This window comes from Carassius carassius, chromosome 43, assembly GCF_963082965.1.
Source record: "Carassius carassius chromosome 43, fCarCar2.1, whole genome shotgun sequence".
Classification (NCBI taxonomy): Eukaryota; Metazoa; Chordata; class Actinopteri; order Cypriniformes; family Cyprinidae; genus Carassius; species Carassius carassius.
Window position 1 is genome coordinate 24,020,202 of NC_081797.1, and position 26,262 is coordinate 24,046,463.

The 26,262-nt window shown below is 40.0% G+C and overlaps 1 protein-coding gene across 3 annotated transcripts in view; it reads right to left on the bottom strand.

Moving 5' to 3' along the window:
- LOC132124628 (anoctamin-3-like) overlaps nucleotides 1-26,262 on the bottom strand; it is a 93,900-nt gene that overhangs the window by 10,302 nt on the left and 57,336 nt on the right. For 2 of the 3 annotated variants that reach the window (XM_059535735.1, XM_059535733.1), the window contains exons 14-24: nucleotides 25,597-25,679; nucleotides 25,401-25,427; nucleotides 10,681-10,821; nucleotides 9,177-9,341; nucleotides 2,866-2,902; nucleotides 2,627-2,738; nucleotides 2,354-2,411; nucleotides 1,724-1,821; nucleotides 921-1,066; nucleotides 489-641; nucleotides 74-221 (exon numbers count right to left, since the gene is read on the bottom strand). In XM_059535735.1, the coding sequence (XP_059391718.1) occupies nucleotides 74-221; nucleotides 489-641; nucleotides 921-1,066; nucleotides 1,724-1,821; nucleotides 2,354-2,411; nucleotides 2,627-2,738; nucleotides 2,866-2,902; nucleotides 9,177-9,341; nucleotides 10,681-10,821; nucleotides 25,401-25,427; nucleotides 25,597-25,679 (1,168 nt within the window). The remainder of the gene's footprint in view (nucleotides 1-73; nucleotides 222-488; nucleotides 642-920; nucleotides 1,067-1,723; nucleotides 1,822-2,353; nucleotides 2,412-2,626; nucleotides 2,739-2,865; nucleotides 2,903-9,176; nucleotides 9,342-10,680; nucleotides 10,822-25,400; nucleotides 25,428-25,596; nucleotides 25,680-26,262) is intronic. The other variant, XM_059535734.1, reaches the window with a different exon arrangement.

Here is a 26,262-nt window from a genome sequence, read left to right on the forward strand (position 1 = left end):
GCCACTGGTGTGTTTGGCCCTGTAATTGTCAATTTGTATCTTTCTATCTTTCTAATCTATTTTTAAATCTTACTTCTCATGCCGGTAACCCTTGTCCACACAGGGCCCATATTTGAAAGCATAGACAAAGCGAGGGATGTAATCCGAAGTGATGGCGATGACGAATGCATTTGTTATGACAGCCACGACCCCTATTCCCTCCAGGACACCATGCCAGATACCTAATTAAAAAAAATAAACAAAACAAATCTATTAAATCAAAATATATTGTAATTAGTCAGAACAGATAACATATGAATCTAAAAAAAAATATCTGCTACATTTAAGAACATTAAGAATTTATGTATCCTTTTTATTGTGAATATTCATGCTAACAATCTATATTTACAATAGACTAAATTAAGTAATCGCAACAAACAACCTTTGTGATTCTAGCATTTAGATTGAAATTAACTGACAACAGGCTAATTGAGGTGAAAAGGACCAACCGATGTCAGTAGCGCGAGCGGGCATCGGTCTCCTCCACTGCGTGACAAACTTGTAGGCGTCCAATCGGATCTCGATGATGTTGTTGAGTAGAGCAAGCAGTGGAGCCAGAGGAAATGCCGCCACAAAGATTGTAGTGAAACCAAACTGTAGAACTGTACAGAAAACATACAGAACTTGCAACCCATCTTACAAGCAAATGCTAAAAAGCATTGCACAATGCATTGCAAAAGCATGCTGCCCTGATGAACATACTTCAATCTCAGTTCTAAAGAGCAAAGCAATTATCTTCATTCATCATTACTTAAGATGTGTTATTATTAAGGCAGCTATTTGCGTGACTGCTTAACTAGGTAACTAACTTCTCCTTAATTATGACAGAAAATTAGGCACTTCACAAGATCTCACAGTACGTGCTGTTGAGCAGGACTCACCCATCTCCAGATACTCGTCCACCAGGCCGTGTGCGTTCATGGGCTGCAGGTTCCAGTCTCTATCCCACTGCGGCAGCTCTTCTTTACTTTTATTCTGCTCTCCTGCTCGTTTCATCTTACGCCGGGACCACCAGTTCTGCAGCAGTCTGAGCAAGAAACAAAAGAGGGAAAATACACTTCAAATTTGATCATGAAGAGTGATGGTTATGGCCAAATAATAAATAATCAAGTACCTGAGTAGTACATGTGCTTTAGTACGTTAGTCAGCAAATTAGTGTACTTCTTCAAAGCACAACAAAAGATTATTAAAACACAATTATTTAAAATGTACTTTAAGTTTGATGTTACAAAGCGCGCTTTTAAACTGAACTGAAACAGTAATGAAAGTATATATTAGTGTACTATTTTAAGATAATAATAACAGAGTTGCCATTTTTCTGTAAACACTGATCAGGGGACAGTAATGTTAATCTAAACTAACATAAACTAATAATCATGGTTTGCTGAGCATTTGTTTAGTACACTCTGTTGTCGAGGCTCTTTCTGATGAGGCATACATTTCTCTCTGTACTGCAGGGTTGGCAAAATCAGTCAGCCGTGAGCGCAGTGGACTGGAACTAAGGACAAACTCTCTCTTTGAATGTTCAATGCAGCAAACACCTCCTGTTCGGCTAATAATTGAAGAACACAGACCTCTGTTTTCATACAATCAATAACAAAGTCGGATCTTATGAAATAAAGTATTTTTCCCAGACATTGCAGTCTTGTGTTTTAAGATTGCAGGAGGGCCCACTGATACTCACGGGTAGCCCAGCTCCATGAAGTTATTCCAGATCTGCTTCAACACCATGATCACTCCCATTTGTAGGCACAAGTCGATCAGACATCCACTGGGATGACACTAAAAAAAAATAATTGGTTAATAACACACAAAAATATAATCCAGTCCTCTACATTTCAGTCAACACATCAAAATATGTGACTTAAAATGTACCTTTAATTTGTTCATAGCACTTTTTAAAAGTGTGTAATCTAAGAGGACTCTTTCTGTAATTACACTTAAGTGCTTTATTTCATTAAAATAATACTGTCTGCAAGTTTTCTTACTGCAAGTTTTAATACTGTCTGCATTAAGATTTCTAAGTTTTGAAATTCAATACAGTTAAGCACATTTGTTTTCCACAAGGGTGGTTTTGATTATATTTCACGCGGTACACAGACTAGATCTAAATCAGTACACTGGTGTTACGAGCAACCACAGTTGTTATGTTGAGGCAATTAGGAGAGAGTCTGCACTGAATAATGACTGTTTTTAAAGAAATCTCACGGCAGTTGCATAACTGAGGCTGATATTTGATAGGAGAATGTTGATCATGCCGAAGGGCAATAACAACCAAGTGTGAGAAAACTCATTACCGCCTTATCTCACCCACCTCCTCCATCCTCCACCGGTTAAACAGCTTATTATAGTCACCCGGCCTGCCAGCAAACCTGCGGAATACAATAACACTTGAAATTAGCTTTACAGTTCAATTAGCCATGCTACTGTGGGGGAGGATTTTGTGTTAGCATGTGCGTTAGCGCCATGAAGTTCCTGTATGAGTTGATGAACAGATCTCAAGTGGTACAATCTGTGCGAATGAAAGTAGCAAAAACACTTCCATCAAGGACTGAACAATGCATCGACAACATCAAGAGTTTCTTACCTTCCTAAAAAGAAAGCGATGTAGAAAGTCGAGCTGTTGAGATTGACGAACTGGAAGAGGAACATTTTGAGGGCAAAGCTGTTTTCCCATTCCGACTCTGTCCGTGGGTGTTCTAGATCACAAGTGAGCTGTATTTTAGCCATGCACTGTATGTCACAGGCACGAGGAAAGTTTCTTACAGACCGCAAGAATATTACACTCACTCGATCAATAGCAACCTTGACTGAATCAAAACTTACCCAGGTTTGTAAGTAGGTAGGCCACTTTCTCATAGACCTGATGGGTAAAAGAAAATCAACTGATGAAAGAAAGATGAAAATAAATAAATGCCATAGACTTACAAACTATGCCATAAATAATACATTTCAAACAGGGTTTATAATAACCAACAGGTTGTTAATATAACATTATAACACTATGTATATTAATATAACAATATAACACTAACACTCAAGTTTGGGATCATTCATTTATTCAAAAATATGAAGCAGCACAACTGTTTTCCACATTGATAATAATCAGAAACGTTTCTTGAGCAGTAAATCATCATATTATTCTGATTTCTGAAGATCATGTGACACTGAAGACTGAAGTAATGATAATGAAGATACCGCTGTGCATTACAGCAATGCCTTTGACAGGATATTTAAATAGAAAACTGTTAAATTGTAATAATATGTTACAATATAACCATCTTTACTGGATTTTTGTCAAATAAATGCAGCTTTAGTGAACTAAGCCCAAACTTTTTAAAGTTAATGTAAGCTGCTATATTAACTAAGCTCCAATGATATTATTAGAGAAAGTGGCATTTTCATCTCATCTTCATATTGGTGCCACACAGAAATGGATAGTAGGTTGTAATCGCTGAGAAATTCACTCTGAATGACTTTTAATGTTTTAAAGATCCAGACAAAAGGCTATAATAAAGTTTATGTTTGCTGGCAATTGCCTTGTGTTTAGTCTGGGAGCGACAGCAATAGTAGTCAATCATTTTGATGATTTCATTTTGAGGTTCTGGCTTTTCAGAATAGCCAGAGAAGCATCCGAGATGCTATATAAAAAAAGAATAAATATTGACATGACATGAGTTTTTTTGATTGGCCAGTGCCGTGAAAAAAAGCCATGCCACATAAATTATACTGAATATTGTTGTTGTTGTTATTATTAGTAGTATTGTTAATCTGTATAATATTTTAGTATTGGTTAATCACATATAAAACAAAAGTTTTGGTTTGCATAATATATGTGTGTGTACTGTGTATATTTATTATGTATCTATAAATACAAACACAACCAGTATATATATTTAGAAAATAGGGGGTCATACACTGTAAAAAAAAAACGTAGATTCTACGGTAAAACGCTGGCAGCTGGGGTTGCCAGAATTCCACCGTAAAGTTACGGGTAAAACATTTTTTTCTTTTACGGTTGGCAGCCATTGTCATTGTTGTTTCTACGGTTAAATCTGGTGCTTGAGTCAATGATTTACTGTAAAATAAAAAGTATTAACTTTAGGAAAAACATTTTTATAAACAACGGTTTTATACCTTAAAAAATACAGTTACATTGTTGTAGGTTTAACGGTTTTACTTTATATTTACAGTTTAATACCATAATTTAACTGATATAATATTAATATACGAACTTATTGAAGCACTGAAATCTGTTTTGTACCTTTGTATTACACTGGTAACCACCAAAAGCAGGTGGTGATGAGAGAGTCATGTGGTGAAACAAAGCCCATCACAAGCAGCTTTTAAATAATAAGATACATAGAAGGTGCACGGTGTCATTCACACAAGCACTAAACACCATCATGGTGAGACTCATTAAACTGAAATATGCAATAAACATTAATTTAACAACATTTTATGTAACATACAAACCTAATAAACATAACAGATGAGAAAAAATTAAGAAGAAACATAGTTATTTCAAAGAAAAAACATCAAATTCAAACAAAATTTGAAATGCAACGCAGAGAATTCTGGGAACGTAAGTTTACGGTTTTTCCCTGTAAAGTTTACAGGAAATTACCGTTAACCAGTAAACAGGTTTGTACTGTAGCATTTTCACAGTTTTTTACCGTTAAAATCACAGTCATTTTTTACAGTGTACGATGCAATTAAAATATTTCCTTTCTCTTTGGAGTGTTGCAAGCTTTTGGTGCATAAAGAAGATGTGTAAAGTTGCAAAGACTATAAAGTCTCAAATCCAGAGATATTCTTTATCAAAGTTAAGAATGCCACGCCACATTTCTACGTCACTATGTGGAAATATTTGCATAAGGCCGCCCAAATGTTGACGCAAAGAAAGAAGTCGTGGTTTCAGTAACAGTTAGCGTCGAAGTTGTCATGTCAGGGAGATGATGTGTATTTAGATGAGAGCAAAAGCACTTTATTTGGTCTTTCGAAAGTAGATGCATTTAGTAATCTTTAAGATTACTTAAAACAGAACAGTGACACATTTATGGATGACCGTTTCGTGAACCTCAGAGAGGAGGTCATTCAGACTTTGCAATGACAATCTGGCGCTTCTGAATCAACTACTGTAAGTATGTTTTGTTATTAGTTTAAGTATTTGCTATTGACTGAGAGTTTTGTGCGTTGCATGAGTGTGTGTGTGCGCGTGTTAGAGAGAGAGAGAGAGAGTGTCATGGTTCATGGGTCAGTGCGCTCATCTTGCATCTATGTCTGATTGTGTGCATCTGTTAACTAGCAGCAGCTGCGTTAATGAGCACCAGCTGCAGCTCATTTGCGCTGCCTTTAAGTTTGACTGGTTTCCTGTTTGTATGGTTGGTTCGTTGATTCTGGTCGGTCTGTCTTGTGTAGTTGTGCTCCTGTCCCTCCAGTTGGGATTCTCTGGACCTAATTCCTCGCCCGCCTAGGATCCCTGCGTTGGGTTTGAGTTACTGCAGCTTGAGCGATCTGGACCTTATTCCTTGCCCGCCTAGGTTTCCTGCGCTGTGTTTGAGCTACTGCTGCTTGAGTGGTCTGGACATGATTCATCTGGGGTTATGTCATCGTCTTCCTACTTTCTCATTGCTGACTGTCAAGAGTTACGTATAAACCATTTTTACCTCGTACTTGGATCTCGTGACTCGATCATTGTGACAGAACGAACCAACCAGAATGAATCTAGCGAGCTCGGCAGAATTACGAGACTTTTTAACAAGTAGTAACTCTCGCATGGAACGCCAGGAGGATCAGATGATGGGCACGGGTCGTGCTGTCCAAGCCCTGGTCGCACAGGTTACGAACTTACCACTCAGCTTCAGCGCTTCAAGTTAGAGACCGTTTCTTCTCAGCAACCACCTGCGTCCAATTCACCAGCCGATGTGGATCAAAGCACCTGTTCTCTTGAGCCTCGTCTACCACCACCAGCCTTTTATTCCGGGGAGCCCCAGTTGTATCGCTCATTTGTGGATAAATGCTCCCTCTATGTTTCTCTTCAACCATCATAGTTTCCCACCAAGGAATCTAAGGTAGCGTTCATTATAACTCTGCTCACTGCAGCAATGAGCAGCAAGCTGGGGAACCACCGTGTGGGAACAGAGACTTCCGTGCTGCGCATCCTTCCAAGTGTTTTCGCAGGAGCTGAAGAAGGTATTTGATCACGCTGCTTATGGCAGAGAGGCAGCTAGACTTCTCGCGGAGCTGCGACAACGGGATCGCACCGTAGCCGATTATTCTATCGAATTTCGCACTTTAGCTGCGGATTGCGGCTGGAATTCTGAAGCGCATTTGGGCTGGTTCCTTCACGGACCTTCGGACACCATCAATCCTGACGTCACTTATCAGAGTAGCCTATCATCAGTCACTGGCAAGAGTGAATTCTCTTTTCCAGATTCCGAACCCATGCAGATGGGCAGGTCTCTCCTTTCACAGCAGGAGAAGCAGAGACGCAGAGAGAGAGGTTTGTGCTTATACCGTGGAGCTGCCGGCCACGTCGTTCTGTAATGTCCAGTAAAAGCCGGTGCCCGCCAGTAGGTAAGAGGTTACTGACGGGTGGAGCAACTCTTAAATCCTCTCTTTCTGTTACGTCGCTACCGGTAAGGCTGACTCTCCATTCTCTCTCTTTTGACTGTGAGTCTTTGGTGGATTTGGGGGCGGAGGGTAATTTTTAGACATTAATGTGGCTAAAAGACTTAAGATACCCATGGTGGAACTCTCTCAGCCCATCTGTACGGTGGCCCTAAGGGCAAATTATATTCGCTTTCCAATCTGGAAAGGGAGGTCATGGAGAAATATCTTTCTGATTCTCTTGCAGTCAAGATCATCCGCCCCTCTTCCTCTCCAGCGGGTGCAGGATTTTTTTTCTTGAAAAAGAAAGACGTCTCTCTTCATCCCTGTATTGATTATCGAGGGTTGAATGACATCACGGTGAAGAATACTTATCCTTTGCCATTGATGTTGTCGGCTTTCAAGCGTCTGCAGGGGGCATCCTTTTTCAAGAAATTGGATCTCCGTAATGATTATCATTTGGTTCGCATAAGAGAGGGGGATGAATGGAAGACCGCTTTTAATACCCCCAGGGGGCACTTTGAATATCTTGTTCTTCCTTTTGGCCTTTGTAACGCCCCCGCGGTATTCCAAGCACTCGTCAACGATGTGTTGAGAGATATCGTAGATCAGTTCATTTATGTCTACCTGGATGACATACCGATATTTTCTCATTCTCTCCAGGAACATGTTCAACATGTCAGGCAAGTGCTTCTGAGGCTGTAAGAGAATGGGCTTTTTGTTAAGGCGGAGAAATGCGTTTTCCATGCACAGTCTGTTCCTTTTTTGGGATACATCGTTTCGGCCTAGGGGGTGCGCATGGATACAGACAAGATTCAGGCTGTGGTAAATTGGCCAACCCCAGAGTCTCGTAAGGCCCTGCAGAGGTTTCTGGGCTTTGCCAATTTCTACCAGCGGTTTATTCGCAATTTCAGCCAGCTAGCCGCCCTTTTGACTGCCTTAAAATTCCATCAAGACTGCCTTCAGGTGGTCTAGTGCAGCGGAAGCTGCATTTACTAAACTAAAGAGCTGCTTTGTTTCAGCTCCCATTCTCATTGCCCCTGATCCTTCCCCGCAGTTCATGGTGGAGGTTGACACGTCACAGGTGGGGGTTGGCGAGGTTCTATCCCAGCGTTCCCTCACAGATGGTAAGGTGCATCCTTGCGTGTATTTTTCCCACCGTTTGTCCCCCACCGAGCATAATTATGACATTGGTAACAGAGAGCTGTTGGCAGTTAAGCTCGCTTTGGAAGAGTAGCGTCATTGGTTGGAAGGTTCGGGGGTTCCTTTTATTGTTTGAACCGATCACAAAAAAAAATCTTGAATACATCAAGTCCGCCAAAAGATGAAACTCAGGTTCAGTGGGCTCTTTTTTCGGGTGTTTTGATTTTTCTATTTCTTATCATCCAGGTTCTAAGAACATCAGACCGGATGCGTTATCCCGTATTTTTGATGTTTCGGATTGCCCATCTTTTTCCGAACCCAGCCACCAGCCACCAGCCACCACTTTTTCAAGAATTGGAATCCGATTGGAATTGGAATAATCTGCTTGAGTGGTCTGGACGTGATTCATCTGGGTTTATGCCATCGTCTTCCTACGTTCTCATTGCTGACTGTCAAGAGTTACAAATAAACCATTTTTACCTCACACTTGGATCTCCTGACTCGATCATTGTGACAGAGAGAGAGAGAGAGAGAGAGAGAGAGGGAGAGGGAGAGAGGGAGAGAAAGAGAGAGAGAGAGAGGGAGAGAGAGAGAGAGAGAGAGAGAGAGAGAGAGAGAGAGAGAGAGAGAGAGAGAGAGAGACACGGTCACTCACATCACATAGTCAGCTGTCTTAACCGTCTGTGGCTTGTGTCAAACACATATGAGCTTCATCACTGTGTCTGTCATGTGACTCTGTTCTCCTTTCGGGCTTGAACTGATGGTTAAACTAAGAACATTATTAACTGTCTTTACATTTATTTTGAAAGATGAAGCTTGCAATTATGGAAAGGGGCATTACATTTCCAGCGATTGGCCAATTACAATGAACTGGGTCAGTTGGCCAATCAGATCAGACTGCGCTCGTCAGAAGAAGGGACTTTGTGTTTGAGAGAGACGGGACATAGAGGACCTACAATAATGTACAGTATTTGAGAATGAATGTGTTTTTTGAACATTAAAGCATCAACATCTTCTGTTACAGCAAATACACAAAATAATTATCTTTAAAAAAGCATCATTTGACCCCTTTAATGCTGACAAAAGTATAATTTATTCCATGATGTGCTTTATTTTATTCCCATAGTAAAGTTCCAGGAGAGAGACACAATACCAGTTAATGTTTTCACAATAAGTTTTATTTTACTTTAAAGTTTTTATTTTTATTTTTTTTATTTTGTAATCGTTTTATTGTGTCAAAGCGTGTTTTGCTGTCATTTGATTTCTTATGGCAAAGCCATCCTATAAATGTTTTCTCTTTTTGTGTGAAACTTAAGTGCAAAAACTTAAGGGGGCCTTTATTGTGTCTGTGCTGGTGTGCAGAAGAGGCCTTCGGGACTAACCACATTCAGAGACATGATGATCATGAAGTTGATGCAGACTCCAGTGCCTGAGGTGGCGAATTGCCAGTTCTTCTTCACAAACTCCCACTGAAAGGAAGCAAACTTCTCCATGGCAATGAGCCGGAACACCACCACGGCAAACACGGCTGTCAGGACCAGAGAGATCTGGAAGAAAGACGACACGAGGTGAACACGTTGTCAAACTGAAATATTATAAATAGATGGATATATATCGGGATCTGGCAGAAGTTTACCTTCACAAAGTTAGCTATAGTTTTGATTTGCATTGCCTTTTAATTTAAGGCCACCAGAGGGAGACAGTTATTTATGGTATAGTGCAGCTTTATGATCTAAAATGATTTGTTTTCATTTTGAATATTCTTCAGGGTGAGAAAGAGGGTGATGGTAGTGATGGATACTTATGGATTTTCATAACTTTCAGTTGTGACGTCTGCATTCATTTGCATGTGCGGATGATATAACGCCATGCAATATATAACATACTGTATGCATCATACCATGTACAAATGCATCTTATCTAAGGATAATTTTGTCAGCTGTGCTCCAAAATCTGTAGTTCTACCCTTTCATGGTCTGTACACAGATGTGGTACACATGATTTGGCTTTTGTGTTATTGCAGTGTAATTACACAAAAGAGTATCACGTAATATTCATTATTCTGGATAAACATTGTTTTAAGGTGTTCTTGTTATGGTGTAATTATACATTTAACTACTGAGTATATTAATTAACTACATATACTTACTATATGGTTAGAGATTGGCCTATGGTTACTTGCATGTAATTATACATAATTTATTGTTATTATAAAAGCATTAGAACATGTAACGTGTAACAATGACTCCTTAAAATAAAGTGTTACCCTGAAAACACTTCTTATTGAATGTAATGCTCTCAGCAGCCTGTTATGAAATAATGATAACGCTTTGTTCTAAGGTGTTATTGTTACAGTGTAATTATGCAATTATAAGTACTGCGTAACATTAATTAATAATTTACATTATGGGAAGGATTAGGATTAGGGGTTATTTAGGCATAGTTGCATGCAATTATGCATCATTTACTGTTATTACTATTATGAGTACATGTAACATTGTGAAACAAAGACACTGCAAAATAAAACAAATTTTCAAAATATTTACCATTCCTTCGTCTGCAAAATGTAAATTAATAAAATATTTGTGTAACACTTGTACGCTTGCTACACGATACATGTATTAACTATATTAATAAGAGCAAATTATTAACAGATATATGCAATTAAGCAAAAACTAAGCTTTACCCTAACAATACAGTAAGCTTAAATATTAATTAATCATACGTATTTCGACAACGACTTCTTAAAATAAACCAGCGTTTGTGAAATAGTAAAGAAACAAAAATAAACAAAAGGTCAAATAGGTCAATTCCGCACAATTCTGATCCCAGTTTTCATGACGGGGTGGTGATAATTCGGATCTGCTTGTTAACACAGATTCCTACCATGAAGAAGATTCCAGAAACAGACACCATGAGTCGGCTGAGTTTGTCTGTGAAGGGCTGGAAGGGCTCTGGTTTCCCTGAGATGGGGTTTACTCTCTCCTTCCGGGAGTATTTGGCTTCAAACTGGGGACGTAGTTCCTCCTTAAAAAAAAAAAAACACATCATATTAATTTTGAAAGTGTTGCTTAAAGATCATTTCCACAGATCTCATGAATGATTCTCATCACACACAGATGTTCAACATCATCATCTGTTTCGGTTGGGCATGATGATGTCAATCCAGAGGCTGTTTACATGAGCTCAATGAGTTAACATGAGACGCTTCAATGCCTCAACATGAGATATATTTATTAGTACATTCCACAATATGACAGTTAAATACAGAAGGGATTGTATACAACAGCAGTTCTCAAACGTTTCAGGCCAATTATCACATCTGATCAAATCACACCATCCAAGTATGACCTAGTCACCAGCTTACTGTTCAGTGTCCCGCACTGTCAACGCAAGAACAGGCTAAATATTACAAACTCAAAAATATAATAGGATTCACTCAAAAAGGAAAATAATCAACCATTTGTTTTTCCAAACCCATATATCCTTCTTTCTCTCATAGAGAAAAAAAGAAGATAATCTTCACGCTACTTTTCATACAATGATCTGGCACTGTTCTAAAATAGACTCTGAAAAGCACTCTGAAAACATCATAAAAGCAGTCCATGTAAGTCTAAACTCGTATAACGGATTTAACCTACAAAAGTACATCATCCCCACAGGAAAAGAGGTTTTTGTAGCACTGTTTGAGAACCACTGTTATACAGAAACTAGCAGCAGCAGAAATCTACAGGGCAGCAAACGCAAACACCAGACGTTCAGCCGCTCACAGCCATATCTGATCGCTTTGATCTCTGGTTTATTTTGAGGTGTTTCCTCAAACGCATCACACACATTACTTCACATAACCCACCACCACCACCCCACCCTTCAACACACACACACAAAAATTAATAAAATACACAGAGCATCAATTCACCATCACTCTGCACATGCTGATGATATGGTTCACGAAGAGCTGTTCACACTGAGATTTTATCACAGGAAGTTGAAAGGTGAATGTACTTCTAGAAGCAGTGTACAGTATATTATATTTTCAAATGTGTTTCTATTGTGACATCAAATAATACATCATATGAATAAAATAAATGATTATTAATTCATGAACTAAGTGCACTCAGAATGCTATGTTTCCACCACTGAATAATAATAAAAAAAGGTAATCAAAACTTTTTATCTGAAAATTCTTTACTTACATTTATACTTTTTTTCTTGCAAATCTGACTTTTTTCCCCCTCAGAATTATATGATAGAGACTCGCAGTTGTGAATTGTGAGATAAAGTAAGAATTGCGAAGTCTTTTATTCCCCTCTCTGAATGGGACTTTATAAATCACATTTATGGGTTTTTATCTCACAATTCGTAAAAAAAAAAAAATTCAGAATTGCAAGAAAAATAGCTGGAATCACAAGATATAAATTCGCAATTGTGAGAAACAAATTCAGAACAGCGAGCGTATATCTGGAAATTCTGAGAAGAAAAGACAGAATTTTGAGATGTAAACTCACAATATAGAAAGTCAGAATAAAAGTTGCAATAAAAAGTTTTATTGTTTATTAATTGGTGGGGAAATCCATAGAATTCCAGTTCACTGAAAGTAGGCAATGAAAAATAAATTTTGCTTACAAAGAAACAACATAAACACATTGGAAATACATGCCTCTACCTACAATTTTGCAAAATATACAAATCTTTTCTATAAAGTACATACAATTCACAGTAGTTTCTAGCTGAAATGAACACTAGTGACAGTAAAACACAGATTGTATTCCTTTTCACACAAATTATGATTACAGGGACAGATTATTGATAAATAAAGACTTATTTTTGGACCCTACTGTATTAGTGCTCCTGGATTTAACGGCAGCATTTGATACAGTGGACCATTCAATTCTTCTTGCACGTCTTGAGCATTGTGTAGGCATTCAAGGCTCCGCACTTAAATGGTTCAGGTCATATTTAACAAATAGGAGTTTCGCTGTCACAGTGGGAGATTGCTCATCATCGTCTGCCCCCCTCTATTGTGGTGTGCCCCAAGGTTCAATTCTGGGCCCCACCCTGTTTTCTTTATATATGTTGCCACTAGGGGCTATAATAAACAAGCATAATCTGTCATTTCACTGTTATGCAGATGATTGGCAGATTTACCTGCCTTTAAATTCAAATGACAGTGTAGCATTAAACCGCTTGCTAAATTGCATTAATCAAATTAAGCTGTGGCTTTCTCGCAATTTCCTTACTTTAAACAAAGATAAAACTGAATGCATTGTTTTCAATACAAGATGCATGTCAGTAAATTCAAAATTAAGTTTGGGAGCTTTGACTCCATGTGCCAAACAAACTGTCAGGAATTTGGGCGTGACTTTCGATTGCAGCATGAAATTTGATACACAGATTAGCAATGTAGTAAAAATGAGCTTCTTCCAACTACATCTGCTGAGTAAAGTTAAGCCTTTTCTTACAAGGCACGATTTGGAAAGAGCTTTACATGCCTTTATTAGTTCAAGGCTTGATTATTGCAATGCTCTTTATGTCGGTCTGAGTCAAACATCTCTTTCCCGTCTGCAACTTGTACAAAATGCTGCTGCTCGCTTTTTAACCAGTACTCCTAGAAAAGCACACATTACTCCGGTTTTAGCTACTCTCCACTGGCTTCCAGTGCGTTTTAGGATTGATTTTAAGATTTTATTGTTTGTTTTTAAAGCTCTAAATGGGCTAGCCCCTGAGTACCTGTCTGAGCTTTTAACTCTGGGTGGACAAAATCGGCGGTTGCGGTCTTCTGATCAATGCACTTTACAGGTCCCTAAGTCGAAGCATAAACAGTGGGGTGATAGGGCCTTTGCTGTTGCTGGCCCTAAGCTTTGGAACAAGCTCCCCCCTGACATGCGTACTGAAACAGACGTTGTACTCTTTAAAACCAAACTTAGAACTTATTTGTTTAAATTAAGCATTTGGCATTTAATACGCAGTAGCGGTGTAACATTGTAACATTTTTTATTTTTCCTTTGTCCATTGATGTTTTTAAGTAATTATATATAGCTTATTGTTTATAATTTTATTCGAATATTGTGTTCGAATGATGTGTTATTTGTATCTGATGTGAAGCACTTTGGACACCTTGTGGCTGCTGTAAAGGGCTATAGAAATAAAGTTTGATTGATTTTCGTATGGTTATTTCCACAGTATAATGTGTAACTTCAAAACACTTTTACCATAGTGCATGATTTGTAAACTAATATATTTTGACTTTTCTGACATAGTAAACTTGCTCGATAGCTCACCTGGTAAAGCAAGTCCCGTGAAACACCTTTCATAAAAGAGCACAAAGCCTCAAGCAAATATGTTTTCCTCACAAATGTACTTTTGGTTAAAGGTCCCGTTTTTCGTGCTTTTTTGAAGCTTTGATTGTGTTTACAGTGTGCAATATAACGTGTTCATGTTTCGCGTGTAAAAAAACACAGTATTTTTCACACAATTAACTAATCTGTATACCGCTGTTTTCACTGTCATAAAAACGGGATGATGACTTCCTTGTTCTATGAAGTCCCTTCTTCAGAAATACGTGACGAGTTGTGATTGTGCCAGCGGTTCCTGTGTTGTGATTCGACACCAGCTGAACGCACTGCCCTCCTATAAACGTGATTGGGCTAGTTTTGAGAAGCAAGTGGGCAGGAGCATGTGCTGGAGATGTACTTCTAATCACAGGAGCGTTTTTACTGACGAGATGCGCATGAAAATCGCATTCATTTTTTTGCACAGCCCTAACATCTAGTTAACAAAGCTAAACATTGTTGCTGTAAATGATTCAAATGTCCACACAAGTCTCAGGTTCAATGAATACTCTGTATTGTTACAATCGTGTAGCAGGTAGCATACAGACAAGTGCTCTCAAAACTAAAGACTCCCGCAACGCTCCGTCCCCTAGGGCAACGCCCCCGCGTGCGTATGTAACAGAATGCCCTTAAAGCTATAAAGTCACATTTACATGTGCACATTATATGACATCTCCCCTTTTAAGTTTTGTTTCTTTCTCTGAGGATACACAAGATACAAAAGATATCCTGACTGTTCCTATAACTGAACATTTGAACGGTACTACACTTGATTGAACAGTAAGGCACTAGTATTAGTAGGCATCAAACATTAATCTGTGCAATGTATAAACAAGCCTTAGAACGTAAGCTCTCTTTGCAGTGTAAATAAACTTTTCAGTCCACAAAATCAACAACATTTCCTTTTAGTCGTCTTTTCCCCTCCCCACAGTGTATGGCTCCAAAGATGAATAAAATAGCCACACCTTCACAGATTCAACCTTTCAACAGGTTTACTCAGTCTACCAGACCGGGTATGGAACAATCCAGTCTGAGTCTCTGGCAGTTTGACACTGGGGGTTGGTGATGCAGTGTCAGCGAAGACTGCGGAGTCAGGCTGCTGTATGGCAGCACCTTGCTTTAGTCCATCTGGAGCTAGTGGGTGAGTGTCTCCAGCTACCGGAGGTACATGCTGCAAGTGACGCCGGTTGCGTCTCAAAGTTGCTCCCTGAGGTGTTTCAATAACAAAGGAGCGTGGTGTGGTGCTGTCTCCCGTGACAACGGCAGGTGTTCTCCAGGCTTTCTGATGGTCCAGCTTCATGAGGACGGGATCACCTGGCTTTAAAGAAGGCAAGGGCCTAGCTCCATGGCGCTGATTAAAGTAGAATGCTTGTTTCCCCTTTTCCCATGCATCCTTAGTCCTGACCGTTTCCAGATCAGGCCATCGGGGCTGTAGATTTGCCTCCAGTGTTGGAAGGGTTGTCTTTATCTTCCGGCCCATGAGTAGCTCTGCCGGGCTCACGCCTGTGGTGGTGCAAGGCGTTGACCGAAAGCACATAAGAGCAAGCAGAGGGTCTTTCTGCATCAAGATTCTTTTAGCGGTCTGAACCCCTCTCTCTGCATGTCCATTCCCTTGAGGGTTGTGTGGACTAGAAGTGATGTGTATAAAGTCAAACTCTCTTGCAAAGTCTTTAAATTCCAGACATGAAAACTGAGGCCCATTGTCCGACACAACCTCGTCTGGACAGCCAAATCTTGCAAACACTGTCTTCAACTTCAAGATTACCTGCGAGGCAGTGGTTGTCGGCAGGTGAAGTATTTCCAGGAACCGGGAAAAATAATCAGACACGACAAGGTAGGTGTGTTTGTTATGATCACACAGGTCCATAGCAAGTCTCTTCCAAGGCCGGTCAGGAAGGGGGGTAGAGATGAGAGGTTCTTTCCGCTGGCTAGGTTTCATCTCTCGGCATACCTGACAGGACTGGACATGCCCAAAATACGCTTTAGGTCTGACACGTTCTGTGGTGGTGGGAGCTCGCGGATTGCTTTGACTTTTTCAGGGTCGGGCCTCACACCTGATTTGTCAATGACATGACCCAAGAAGTGAAGCTGGTTCTGCCTAAACTTACATTTCTCTTTGTTAAGCTTCAGGCCGGCTGTCTCGATCCTTTCCAGCACCTTGCTGAGACGTTGGTCGTGCAGCACTGGAGTATCTCCATACACAAGGACATCATCCATAAAGATAGCCACGCCTATCAGACCATTAAGGGTCTCAGTCATTTTGCGTTGAAAGATTTCCGGAGCACTTGTGATTCCGAATGGGAGTCTTTTAAACGCATATCTCCCAAAAGGGGTTATGAAGGTGGTTAACTTGGTGCTTTCAGGGTGCAGAGGTATCTGCCAAAACCCGGAGGCGGCATCCAGTGAAGTGAACATGGTTGCGCCACTGAGTTTAGCAGTAATTTCCTCAGCAGTTGGAAGGACATACCTCTCTCTCCTTACAGCCTCGTTTAACCTCTTCAAATCAACACAGATGCGCACCTTCCCATTTTTCCTTGGAACTGGCACCATAGGCGCACACCAGTCAGTAGGCTCAGTCACAGGCTCAATCACCTCATTTTCCTCCATGCGTTTTAATTCCTCTTTTACTTTTTGCAGTAGAGGCAACGGGACACGACGAGCAGTGTGCACTGTGTATGGCTCAGCATTATCTCTTAACAGGATTTTAACAGGTTCAGTTTTGAGTGTCCCGTGCTCACCGAACGCTGTGTGGACTTCCTCGACACGTTTCACAAGCCCCATGGTCATTGCGGTGGCTCTGCCTAGCAGATTGTTTGCGTTGCGGCCACTGATGACGTATACTGGAAAACAGTATGGCTTTCCTTTATATTCTGTGCTGGCTTGGAACTTTCCTAGACAGTCCAGCTGACCACCTGGACTGTACAGTGTGATATTAGATGACTCCAGTTTCTTGTCGGGAACTAGTTTGTTGAACGCCTCTGCTCCCATAATGTTTACATCTGCACCCGTGTCAATTTTGAATTTGACCGGTGTTGTTCCAATTGTAAACTGTATTGTCCATCGTTCATCACTTCCGTTTTCATTTGTGACTGCACCCAGGAAATATGGTGTCTGTGAAACAGTCTCTGTCACTTCTCTGACTGATTTACTATAACATTTCTTTTCCCAGTGACCCAGTTCTTGGCTGGGCACCTTTCCGGATCTCTGTGTTTCAATTTTCCACATTTTCCACAGTTTGCGTCTCCTTGGTCATTTTCTCTCTTTTTAGGTTTCCACTTGGGCTTTCCTCTGCCTAATCCTCTCCCGCGGATTTCCTGTACTGCTGCATGTGACTCCCCCTGCAGGTGAACTTGGAGTGCAACCTCCTCAGACTGGCGGACAGTTGTAATTGTTTGGGCAAGTGTAAGATCAGCCATTAGCTGCAATTTACATGACAAATCCTTGTCCAAAATGCCCACAACAATGCGGTCGCGGATGTGTTCGTCTCTATTTACACCAAAGTCACAGTGTTCTGATAGCTCATAAAGGGCTCTGATAAACATTTCCGCTTTCTCACCGGGCCGCTGCGATCTCTGGTGAAAACAGGCACGCTCGTGAATCACGTTGCGTTTAGGATAGAAGTATGCGTCGTATTTTCCCAACACAACGTCGATCTTCTTCTCATCCCCCGCCGTCTCAAATGTGAAAGACTTGAAAATGTTTTCAGCCTCAGGCCCCATAGCATAAATCAGCGAACTGACCTGTACTTCGCCATCCTCTTTACTCAGTTTAGTGGCCAGCCGAAATCGCAGGAAACGTTGCTTCCAGTCAGCCCATTCATTTGGACGATCAAAAGCGAAACTTTCCGGAGGATTAAACTTGGCCATCTTTTCAGAGAAGCGATGTGTCCGTCAAACGCTTCTGACACCATGTAAATGATTCAAATGTCCACACAAGTCTCAGGTTCAATGAATACTCTGTATTGTTACAATCGTGCAGCAGGTAGCATACAGACAAGTGCTCTCAAAACTAAAGACTCCCGCAACGCTCCGTCCCCTAGGGCAACGCCCCCGCGTGCGTACGTAACAGAATGCCCTTAAAGCTATAAAGTCACATTTACATGTGCACATTATATGACAGTTGCCCTTTGTGTAATAAGTTACATTAACTGTTAAACGCACCAACTTAAATAATAAAATACACTTACCGGTTGTGGTTAGGGCTGGGACAACGCGTCGAGGTCATCGATGACGTCGACGCAAAATATGCACATCGATTTGTCGACCTGTTTTTATTTCTCTAAAAAACGTTTGCAAAACGTTTACCTGATGTGCGTTGAATATACGCGATGGCCGGATCAACATTCTGTCCAACATTATATAACCAATCCAGGGGTTTTTCTGCATTGATCTTTTTTTTTGGCGGCTGTCAAAGCCTTATTTGATCGGTGAGTGACAGTGACAGGGCGCGTACGAGAGAGAGCCCCGGCTGCGCGCGCACTCACAGTCTTCAAACAACACGAGCAATTCTTGCTCTCTCTCTCCCTTGTGCATATAAACCAAAATCATTAAACACGATAGAAAAAGGGCGAAACACCAAAGTTTCACGCGCGCTCGCGCACTCACAGTCTTCAAACTACACGAGCGCTTCTTGCTCTTTCCCTCCCTTGTGCATATTAACCAAAATCATTAGACACGATAGAAAAAGGGCGGAACGCCAAAGTTTCACGTGGAGCATTTGGATTTTTTTTTTTTCCATGACAGGCTGCTGGCTCCCACTGTTAATTTTTTTTTTTTTTTGTAAAAGCACTCTCTGTATTAGCTTAAAGCCCTCAAGTTTACATTTACATACTGTATTCTTTCAATTGCTCTAAACAAGTATTTTGGGTGACCTTTTTTATTGAATACTAGACATCAAGTTGTTGTTATTTTCATCTGAAAGAACTTCTTTTTTTCAGTAAGCTAGGCCCTATGTGTTCAGTAAGCTTGTTTCAGTAAGCTATGTGTTTTCAAGGCTTCAAGGTTTTATTGAATGCTATCTCTATACAAGTGCAAAGTAATGCATTCTTAGTCAGTCTTTTATTTTGTAATTTTAAGAGCAATAAACATATATTGCAATGTTAAGGAATTTATGTTTTTTTCATTCAGATATGTAAATCAACATGTATAAATTGTTAGTAGTCAATTAATGGGGAGATAATCGAAATCAAATCGGTCTGAAAGGAGGGAGGGAGGGAGCGAATAGTCACGCTGTCTTGAAGAAAAAGTGTCTCCTGCAACCATATCCTGCCTGTCAACACTCCCAGACAGACTCCGTACACCAGGAGCTCCCTGAAAGGAGAAAACCTGCTACAAACGTTAGAAGTGCATACACCGTTTTTCACAAGTTCATCAAACAACCGCAGTAAGAATTTTCATCAAGCACGGTGAGTAATGGCTTCTCCTATCATTGTTTCTTGCACCTCTTGCCACATGTACAGTTTATCTATCTCTGTCGCTGATGAGGGATTCACATGTGATAAATGCAGGGAAATAGTTAGGCTGACAGAGAAGATTTCAGAATTAGAGACACGCATCCAAACTTTAATTGAGGATAGTAAAAATGTTAGGGCTCTAGATACGGCTTTGGATGCGTCTAGCTCAGGGATTCCTGTACATTGTTCGGTTCCGGAAACAGAGCCCCAGCAGCAGGGCAACTGGGTGACAGTGAGGCAGCGTAGTCGTGGGTCAAAACACCGCTCTTCTGTTCCGATCAAAACATTAAACAGGTTCTCCCCACTCAGTGATGCACCCACTGAGAAACCTGATGAAAGTGCTCTAGTTATTGGTGATTCTATTGTACGGAACGTGAATATAGAGACACCAGCCACCATAGTCAAATGTTTACCGGGAGCCAGAGCGCCTGACATCTTGGCAAATTTAAAAGTGCTGGCTAATGCTAAACGTAAATACAGTAAGATTGTTATTCATGCCGGCGCTAATGATGTTCGACTTCGCCAGTCGGAGATCACTAAAAATAACATTAAAGAGGTGTGTGAACTTGCAAGCACGATGTCAGACACTGTAATATGCTCTGGTCCCCTCCCTGCTTACCGTGGTGATGAGATGCATAGCAGATTGTCATCACTCAATGGCTGGATGTCTAAGTGGTGCCCACAGAATAACATAGGTTTCATAGACAATTGGACGAGCTTTTGGGGCAGACCTGACCTGTTTAAAAGAGATGGTCTTCATCCCTCCTGGGGTGGCGCCACTCTTCTCTCTAGAAATATGGCAAATAGTCTTAGTGTTTATACTTGACTAACTGGGGCCCAGGTCAGGAAGCAGACAGACTGGCTAAACCGACCGTCTGCTAGCTGCCTCCCGTCACAGAGGTCAGTTAATTCTCAGCACATAGAGACTTTTTCACCTAGATATCACACTATAGAGACTGTGTCTGTTCCCCGAACTAGAAAAAACAAAAAACGTCCAAACCAGGTTAAGATTAACAATTTAATTGAGGTTTAACAAATAAAAAACAGAAGCAATATGGATAAACAAATGATAAAGCTTGGCTTATTGAATATCAGATCCCTTTCTACGAAAACACTTTTTGTAAATAATATGATCACTGATCATAATATAGATGTACTCTGTTTGACAGAAACCTGGCTAAAACCTGATGATTACATTATTTTAAATGAGTCCACCCCCCAAGATTACTGTTATAAACATGAGCCACGTCTAAAAGGCAAAGGTGGAGGTGTTGCTTCAATTTATAACAACGTTTTCAGGATTTCTCAGAGGGCAGGCTACAAGTATAACTCGTTTGAAGTAATGGTACTTCATATAACATTATCCAAAGAAACAAATGTTAATGATAAATCCCCTGTTATGTTTGTACTGGCTACTGTATACAGGCCACCAGGGCACCATACAGACTTTATTAAAGAGTTTGGTGATTTTACATCCGAGTTAGTTCTGGCTGCAGATAAAGTTTTAATAGTTGGTGATTTTAATATCCATGTTGATAATGAAAACGATGCATTGGGATCAGCATTTATAGACATTCTGAACTCTATTGGTGTTAGACAACACGTTTCAGGACCTACTCATTGTCGAAATCATACTCTAGATTTAATACTGTCACATGGAATTGATGTTGATGGTGTTGAAATTATTCAGCCAAGTGATGATATCTCAGATCATTATTTAGTTCTTTGCAAAATTCATATAGCCAAAATTGTAAATTCTACTTCTTGTTACAAGTATGGAAGAACCATCATTTCTAACACAAAAGACTGCTTTTTAAGTTATCTTCCTGATGTATCCAAATTCCTTAGCATATCCAAAACCTCAGAACAACTTGATGATGTAACAGAAACTATGGACTCTCTCTTTTCTAGCACTTTAAATAAAGTTGCTCCTTTACGCTTAAGGAAGGTTAAGGAAAACAGTTTGACACCATGGTATAATGAGCATACTCGCACCCTAAAGAGAGCAGCCCGAAAAATGGAGCGCAGCTGGAGGAAAACAAAACTAGAGGTATTTCGTATTGCTTGGCGGGAAAGTAACATATCCTACAGAAAAGCATTAAAAACTGCTAGATCCGATTACTTTTCTTCTCTTTTAGAAGAAAACAAACATAACCCCAGGTATTTATTCAATACAGTGGCTAAATTAACGAAAAATAAAGCCTCAACAAGTGTTGACATTTCCCAACACCACAGCAGTAATGAGTTTATGAACTACTTTACTTCTAAAATCGATACTATTAGAGATAAAATTGCAACCATTCAGCCGTCAGCTACAGTATCACATCAGACATTGCACTATAGACCCCCTGAGGAACAGTTCCACTCATTCTCTACCATAGGAGAGGAAGAATTGTATAAACTTGTTAAATCATCTAAACCAACAACATGTATGTTAGACCCTATACCATCTAAGCTCCTGAAAGAGGTGCTTCCAGAAGTCATAGATCCTCTTCTGACTATTATTAATTCCTCATTGTCATTAGGACATGTCCCCAAAACCTTCAAACTGGCTGTTATTAAGCCTCTCATCAAAAAACCACAACTTGACCCCAAAGAACTAGTTAATTATAGACCAATCTCGAATCTCCCTTTTCTGTCCAAGATACTAGAAAAGGTGGTATCCACACAATTATATTCCTTCTTAGAGAAAAATGGTATATGTGAGGATTTCCAGTCAGGATTTAGACCGTATCATAGTACTGAGACTGCTCTTCTTAGAGTTACAAATGATCTGCTCTTATCATCTGATCATGGGTGTATCTCTCTATTAGTTTTATTGGATCTTAGTGCTGCGTTTGACACAATTGACCACAACATTCTTTTGCATAGACTTGAATACTTTGTTGGCATCAGTGGAAGTGCATTAGCATGGTTTAAATCGTACTTATATGACCGCCATCAGTTCGTAGCAGTGAATGAAGATGTATCCTATCGATCACAAGTGCAGTATGGAGTACCTCAAGGCTCAGTACTAGGGCCGCTACTCTTCACGCTTTATATGTTACCCTTGGGAGATATCATCAGGAAACATGGTGTTAGCTTTCACTGTTATGCTGATGATACTCAGCTCTATATTTCTTCGCAGCCCGGTGAAACACACCAATTTGAAAAACTAATGGATTGCATAGTCGATATAAAAAACTGGATGACGAGTAATTTCTTACTGCTAAATTCTGAAAAAACAGAGGTGTTAATTATAGGACCTAAAAACTCTGCTTGTAATAACCTAGAACATTGTCTAAGACTTGATGGTTGCTCTGTCAATTCTTCGTCATCAGTTAGGAACCTAGGTGTGCTACTTGATCGCAATCTTTCCTTAGAAAGCCACGTTTCTAGCATTTGTAAAACTGCATTTTTCCATCTCAAAAATATATCTAAATTACGGCCTATGCTCTCAATGTCAAATGCAGAAATGTTAATCCATGCATTTATGACCTCAAGGTTAGATTATTGTAATGCTTTATTGGGTGGTTGTTCTGCACGCTTAGTAAACAAACTACAGCTAGTCCAAAATGCAGCAGCAAGAGTTCTTACTAGAACCAGGAAGTATGACCATATTAGCCCGGTCCTGTCAACACTGCACTGGCTCCCTATCAAGCATCGCATAGATTTTAAAATATTGCTTATTACTTATAAAGCCCTGAATGGTTTAGCACCTCAGTATTTGAATGAGCTCCTTTTACATTATAATCCTCTACGTCCGCTACGTTCTCAAAACTCAGGCAATTTGATAATACCTAGAATATCAAAATCAACTGCAGGCAGCAGATCCTTTTCCTATTTGGCGCCCAAACTCTGGAATAACCTACCTAACATTGTTCGGGAGGCAGACACACTCTTGCAGTTTAAATCTAGATTAAAGACCCATCTCTTTAACCTGGCATACACATAACATACTAATATGCTTTTATTATCCAAATCCGTTAAAGGATTTTTAGGCTGCATTAATTAGGTAAACCGGAACCGGAAACACTTCCCATAACAACCTATGTACTTGCTACATCATTAGAAGAATGGCATCTACGCTAATATTTGTCTGTTTCTCTCTTGTTCCGAGGTCACCGTGGCCACCAGATCCAGTCTGTGTCCAGATCAGAGGGTCACTGCAGTCACCCGGATCCAGTACGTATCCAGACCAGATGCTGGATCAGCACCTAGAAAGGACCTCTACATCCCTGAAAGACAGCGGAGACCAGGACAACTAGAGCCCCAGATACAGATCCCCTGTAAAGACCTTGTCTCAGAGGACCACCAGGACAAGACCACAGGAAACAGATGATTCTTCTGCACAATCTGACTTTGCTGCAGCCTGGAATTGAACTACTGGTTTCGTCTGGTCAGAGGAGAACTGGCCCCCCAACTGAGCCTGGTTTCTCCCAAGGTTTTTTTCTCCATTCTGTCACCGATGGAGTTTCGGTTCCTTGCCGCTGTCGCCTCTGGCTTGCTTAGTTGGGGACACTTCATCTACAGCGATATCGTTGACTTGATTGCAAATAAATGGACAGACACTATTTAACTGAACAGAGATGACATAACTGAATCCAATGATGAACTGCCTTTAACTATCATCTTTGCATTATTGACACTGTTTTCCTAATGAATGTTGTTCAGTTGCTTTGACGCAATGTATTTTGTTTAAAGCGCTATATAAATAAAGGTGACATTGACATTGACATTGAAAAAATAATCGTTAGATTAATCGATGCATCGAAAAAATAACCGCTAGATTAATCGTTTAAAAAATAATCGTTTATCCCAGCCCTAGTTGTGGTCCATAAACAACACCTTCTCCAGGGAAAGAGGGAACTGCTCCATCTTTCAGGAATAATCTTCGTGCAAATCCGGCATTAAACTGATTGAGATTGAGGAAGCTGTCCTCAGCAAAATGTGCTGCACATAGTTTTACATGTGGATTATAATTTTCGGGAACCGAGTTAAACATAAATTGTAACCATTGATCTCTAAGTACAGCGTCCCTGGGAAGCCCAAACAAAGATGATTGGACTCCGAGATGAAAATAACAGCGCTTCAACGACATGTCGAACACAAACGCAGCTCTTTCTCTTCTCCGTCGGAGCACAACAAGACCACGCCCCCTTTTTGTGTATTCCTGTGGGCGGAGGTTAGTCAAAAAACTGTTTTAGTGACGTCATTACTGCAGGAACTAGAGGGATGTAATCCAAACGGGTCGTTCATTGTAGGCAAATTCTGTTAAATAAAATATCTCGCTTGGCATTGAACTTTGAGCTTTAGAATTTTACAGATATTATTTATACTCTAACAACAACATTACACACTAACTAAAGTTTAAAACATGGGATCACGAAGAACGGGACCTTTAACACTATACTGTAGGTAAGGGTTAGCGTAAGGTTTAATATACTGTAGCTGGTACGTTTTTTTCAAATGTGTTTGAACTTGATTAACTGTTTAGCTGTATTTACTATACAACAACCAATATAATAAAATATTGGCAGATTCACGTTCATTTGTTTTGGATACAACTGACATTTCACTTTTAACGTCATAAAACAAGCAAGAAGAAATGTTATATCATTCTGCAAAAAAAATTTTTCCAATGAGCCTGGGTTGTAGTAAAATTAACACCTCTTGGGTCTTAAATATCTACAGAAGATGGATATGCATGAACTCAACAATGGCACGCATCCACAGATGCTTTGTCAAAATGAATCGCTGTCAGTGTGAACACCCTTGAGTGGTTTTCACATTAGGAGCAAGGCATGCACAACACAACATGATACGGTAGGAGGCACACTCACAGAACACACCATGACACAGGATTTATACTATAGGAAATACAACAGACAGCACATAGATTGGCCATACACCAGATACAGTTGCTCTTGAACATAATGGTCATTTTAACAGGTCTCAAAAGATTATGACATTTCTAAAGAAACATAAAAGTATCACGATTTCAGCTCAAAGCAGATTCAAACAGGAAGGCAGGCTCACCTCTTCTTCCTCCCAGTCAATCAAATCCCAGTCGTATGTTAGCTCCGCCCTTCTCCTCTTCCAGAACTCAAGGAACACTGTGGCTGTGATAGCACAAGAGAAAGTGTTAAGACGTCAACACAACAATAGCTTTCAGATATTCAAAGCTCACCTAGCTAAAGTGACTACAGAAGGTCATCTTAGGCCCAAACATACATGAAAACAAGCGTTTTACTATGCAAGCTCAATATCAGGCATAATTAAGATCATAAATCTCCTTCGCGAAGGGAAAATGTTCTGTCTTTTTCTAGGTCAGTTACTGTCAACAACAACTGGTGAGAAAGTTTGTTGAAGTTCAACATGTTTATAGCTCATTTAATACCATTTGTGTCAAAGTTTCAAAGGGTCTAAAAGATGTTGTTGAAGGATTTGGTCAACTGAACATACAGTTATAAATGCATGTGGATTTTTTTTTCCTTTTTTTTTTATATGGTGTAAATAGTCACATGACCAGAGCTGTTTTGTATTTCCCTCTATGAGACATGATGCTGTGCCAAAGTTCAAAAAATCTATATGAAAAACCTGATATAATATAGATATATATCCCACGTTTGGTTCATATGACATTTAATGTGATGGTTTTCAACCAGGGAGCCAGGGCCCACTGTGGGACTGCGGCAAACTTCA